This window comes from Hipposideros armiger, unplaced genomic scaffold, assembly GCF_001890085.2.
Source record: "Hipposideros armiger isolate ML-2016 unplaced genomic scaffold, ASM189008v1 scaffold_157, whole genome shotgun sequence".
In the NCBI taxonomy this organism is placed as follows: domain Eukaryota; kingdom Metazoa; phylum Chordata; class Mammalia; order Chiroptera; family Hipposideridae; genus Hipposideros; species Hipposideros armiger.
In genome coordinates this window covers 2764835-2769843 of record NW_017731507.1, presented here as the reverse complement: position 1 = coordinate 2769843, position 5009 = coordinate 2764835, and the positions used below count along the sequence as shown (strand labels likewise).

The 5009-nt window shown below is 48.0% G+C and overlaps 2 protein-coding genes across 2 annotated transcripts in view; one reads left to right on the top strand and one right to left on the bottom strand.

Annotated features, from left to right (window-relative positions):
* The window catches only part of TG (thyroglobulin), a 256235-nt gene that overhangs the window by 161681 nt on the left and 89545 nt on the right, over positions 1-5009 (top strand). The window lies entirely within an intron of this gene.
* SLA (Src like adaptor) overlaps positions 1-5009 on the bottom strand; it is a 29111-nt gene that overhangs the window by 9903 nt on the left and 14199 nt on the right. Inside the window, exons 2-4 of the mRNA XM_019651271.1 lie at positions 4765-4864; positions 3871-3957; positions 903-1006 (exon numbers count right to left, since the gene is read on the bottom strand). Of these exons, the coding sequence (XP_019506816.1) occupies positions 903-1006; positions 3871-3957; positions 4765-4864 (291 nt within the window). The remainder of the gene's footprint in view (positions 1-902; positions 1007-3870; positions 3958-4764; positions 4865-5009) is intronic.

Sequence of the window (5009 nt, the reverse complement as noted above, 5' to 3'; positions counted from 1 at the left end):
GCAAAACTACCTTCTGCATTTAAGAAGTTATCAATATTCTTACTTAGTCTGGGGAAGCCCAAGCTGTTAAGTGTTTTGCTCCTGTGCAGTTACGTGGGGACTACATCTGGAGCACCGTGCTAAGCCCTTTCCCGTTGCTAATCACGTTATAGGTAAGGGAGGCTAGGCTAAGAGAGAGGAGGTGACTTGTTAATGATTCCTACAGCCACACCCAGAAGCCCCTGCTCTGAACCGCGACAAAGAGCCCGGCTCTGTCGCCCCACTGGATTATCGAACGCGTGGAACGTAAGAAAACTAATAATGCTAAAGAGCGGGCTGAGTACTTAAGAGTGTGCGTCTACTTGTCCCAATCCTTCAAGCTGTCTGATTTCGTTGTAGGGCACAGAAGGAGCTAGAACTGGAGGTCTCCTGTGTAGCAAAAAACACTGCAGACATCATTCCATTTGAATCGCTCTACAACCTTCCAAGGGAGGGGTTTTCTCCCCATTTCACGGATGGGAAAACTGAGCTCAGAGACGTTAAGAGGCCCGCCCCAGTCACAGAGCCTGAGAGCGAGGGCCAGGCCTCGTCCAAAGCCCACGCTCCCTGCCCCGGTGCGGCCTACACCGGGTGTTCGCTTTTCTTCTCAGTTGATGGGAAACTTTCTAGTGGGATTCAGCAGGTCCCGATATGGACCCAGGCCCGTGGCAGCGCCACACCAGGTCCCCACTCCCTGTTTCTAGTCCCCTAGCTTTGATACCGGCCTCACCGGCGGTGCGTGGTCTGTGAGGAGCTCACCGCCAAGGACTGATGTGCGTGTGTCGTGGGAGGAGGGAAGATGAGATATGTCATGAGTCAGGCGGGAGGCAAACCCGCTTGTGTGTGTGGTCGGAGCACGGAAGGCTGAGTGGAAGGCCGCTCACCTTTCTTCGTCTCACTCTCTCTGATCATGAAGGAGCCAATCTTTGTTTCTGGCAGCTGCAGCAGCTCCTCCGCCTTGTCTCTGCCCAGCCCTTCAAACAGCCAGCTGGGGGGTAGGAAGACAGACGTGAGTCTCCTGAGCATAGCCTCCCCCCAAAAAGACACCCGCCTGGAATGTGGACATGAAGAGTGACAGCCAGTTAATAAAACTGTGGGGATTAAAAAGGGGAGGGCGGTTAACTCTTCATCCATTCATACTTTTAATCCTGCAAATAAAATTCCTGAGTGCCTACTGCATGCCAGGTATTACATTGTGGTAATGAGGACACAAAGACGCTATCCCATTCCTCAGACGCCAGCTGGGCTGTGCCCGTTCTGTGTTGTGTAATACATAAGCATTCTACATGTGACAAGGCCCCTATCCAATTGGTAGTTTGTTTAATGTCTGTCTCTCTTGCAGTCTAACTACTCGCCCCCTCCCTCATCACCCCATGAGGGCAGGAGCTGTCTGTCATTTTGGGTTTCGTCTTTGCGTCCAGGTTTTCGGCCTTAGTATATATCTGTGAATGAATGAATGAATGAACACGAGAAAGAAAAAAAAAACGGTGGTGCATAATTCTACCGACTTAGCAAACACCACTTTGCATCCATTACATTTCCTTTTTGTCTTTTCTTTTCACAACACATTTTAAACACAGTTGTCATTGCACTGTGCGTTTACATGTGTTTCTTGCCTTTTTTCACTTAGTAAAAAAATAAAAGCTGTTGTGATATTGTAGCCCAGCCTCCAGTGGAACGTTCGCTTTCCACAGGAGAGCTGACATCTCTGAGAACTTTTTAGAAGGCAGCTGTGCCAAAGGGATCTGTGTTCTTCGTGGAAGGTGCCTTACTCATTCCTCAGAGCAGGCCTGGACACCTCTGTGTGGAAGGACGTGTTTAGCGCTTGGCGGGCGTGTACTCAGAATAATTTGCACATCCTTTTTTAACAGTCCCTGTATTTCAGTGAATGGACCTTGGTCTGAATTAGTGTGTGCCGTGGTAAATATTCATACTCTACTGATTTTGTACCCTTTAACACGCCCCATGGCGGCAAGCAGGTCATTGAAGGGCAGGCTGGGTGCTTCTGAGACAGCACGTGTGCAAAGACCCACAGACATAACATTGAGCGCCATTTATTTATGGACTGGGCTCCCAAATGTTTTGTTGTTAAGATCGCGATTATGCTGTGTTTGGCCAACTAGTTCAACTATTTCCTTAGCTCTACACAATGTATGGCATATGAATTATTTGACAAACATTCATCTCTTCAAATCCTGACATGAAATTCCACTTATAAAAATGAAGACAATACAACAATAACCATAACAAGAGCTGTGTATGAACGCTAAGTGTGGGTCACATACCACATTAAGCACTTGAAATCTAATCATCACATCAACCCCCTAAGACAGGTGGTATTATTTCTTTCTCACCAATGAGGACACTGAGGGTCAGAGTAATTCCTTTGTCCAAGTTACCCCATGTTAGCAACTCATAGAGCTAGAAATGGAATATGTCTTTCTGGGACATCCAATTTCATAATGTCTATGCTGCCCGGCCTCTCTTCCTATTGGATGTTTTAAGGATATTTATTGCAGCAACTAGATTGGAAGCTCCGTAGGGTTGTGATTGCATCTTATTCCTCTGGGCTCCTCTCCACCCCCAGCTCCTGCCAGCTTTCAGCACTGCATCTGCAGCATGGAGGTGTCAGTTCAGGCTTGCTCCATGAGTGAATGGACCAGTGGCCCACAGCTGACTCAGAAGCATCATGTGACTCGTGACTCTTCCAGAGCGTAACTCTCACAGCAGCTATCTCCCCACTTCTGCCTGCCTTCATCACCCTAAGCACAGCAATGGCTTTTGGCATTCATAGTCAAAACCTGTAACGCTGGGATTAAATGCACTGAATTGCATCCTGTGAGATAGTCAGACAGCTATGTCTGCTGCACCAGGAGATGCGGGGCGTGCAAAGTCCTTCTCTGCACGTAAGGAAGTTATTTCTGGGCCCCTTCCCATAAAAGGCATCCACCCCTCCCTTCCTATATAGTGTGCACTTCTTTGCCAAGATCCAGCCTCCGTAGATTGACAGACGAGGAAACTGTGGCTCGAGAGATTAAGTAACTTTTCCAAGGCTCTTCCGTAGAAGGCAGGAGCCGAGCCACCCACACTGCGGCCCTGTGTGCTGGCCTCCAAAGCCACCCACCATGCTGCACGGCCCCTGCCACACCATCACCAGACAGAGCCATGTGCTCGTCTTCTCATCCTCCACGCCTGCTTTATAAACGTTTCTCCTTTTCTGCTTGGCTTCTCCCTTTGTCAATCTTGGGAATGAAAGCATTTGGGGCAGTAAGTGTTCTCTGCGTTCTGGACACGATGTGATAAGAATATAGCTAATAGGTATCGAGTGCTTACAGGCAATGTTCCGAGAACTACCCAGGTTTCACCCCATCTCATTTTCCTAGCAACTCTATACTTGGGTCATGTTATACATTATTATCTCTATCATTCTGCACCATCACCTCTATTTGACAGGCAAGGGAAGGAAAACAATGCACAGAATGTGGAGTGGCTTGCCCACTGTCACATAGCCAGTAAGTGACAGAGGCAGAATTTGAACCTAGACAGAGTGACTTTTAGCCACTGCCCTGCATCCTGTTACAGTTCCTGGGTGTTTACTGCTATGTGCCAGCAACATCGAGTTAGAGTTCAAAGGTCTAACCCCTTCTTCTTACTGATGGGGTAATGCAGTCTTAGCTAGGGGGAGGGGGGCCAACCCAAGGTGGCACCCTCGCTGAACTGAGCTGCCAGTAGAAAGACCCTCTCAAACCAATGTGTTTTCCAACTGTACCATGCTGGCATCTCTGTACGCAAACACAGGAGTCCCTAGTATAAGTATCATGCTTTATTGGCACCACATGAGCATGTACTCACCCATGGTAAACTCTGGCCACACATATTCCAGGGATGTAACTCTCTCGGCCAGTGCTGAGGGAAATGGCTTTCCACCAGCCCCCTTCACTGTAAGAACAAGAACAGGTAGGAAAAGGGTGGACAAGTAAATGGCAAAGCGAATGGATGAAGGAACCGAGTAATCAGATTAAACCCAGGGCACGTTGGGACCTTCTTTTTTAAGATCTATCATTGACCCAAATTTCTCCATATGAAAATTTAGTTTTGAAGTATACCCCTCCCCCTTCCGAGCTGACCAGGAAATCTTCCCACATGCTGACAATAGCACATCACAGAGACCAGCAGCTGATGTTTCAGCTGACGTTCCACATTTGGAGGCTTTTAAAAAATAAATGTTTACTATACCGATTAACACCCTGCGATATAACCAAGATCGTTTCACACGTCTGTATCAACGAGGGTTTACGTAAAAGGGGCTTAGAGCCTTTATTTGTTCTATAGCTTATTTTGAATCGGAGAGAGACAGCAGAATAGCAGGCACTATATTTTGCTTGCCGTCAGAAGTGTTTTCAGACCCCTGAGTCTGCACTGGTGTATAGTATCAACACTGCACATGTGGTGGGAGACAAGGCCAATATGAGAAGCAGAGGTTGGATCATACAGGATCTCAAAAGCCATTAAGGAATTTACATTTTATCCAGGAGGCAATGGGGAGCCGTGGAAGGTTTTAGAGCACCGGCAGCAGTGAGGAGGATTAAGCGTTAAGGACTTCTGTATGGGCCAAATTTCTCTCCTCACAGTAGGGCCAGGGCCCCTAGGGAATTGGATGGCTATAGCTGCCATCTAAGGAGTTCCACCTAAATCAAGTTCATCCTCTCTGAGGGGACTTGTAAAACTTTTGGAAAGCTAACTCACTCAGAAATCACACGCAGTTTCTCCCCTCGGCGAAATATTGGGGGGCTGATGTCAGGAGAAGGGTAATCACTCAGCACAGCCAGGAAGTCGCTGTCCAGTCCTGGGGAGACAAAGGGAAAGGGTGTTCTTTGTCACAAGGAGGGGCAAACGCAAAGAGGGGTCCCTCTTGGGGACTTTTCTGCTAGAGATACCTGACTGGTTTTGAAATAGCAGTTCATAGCAGCCCCTACCCCTCTTCAGGGACA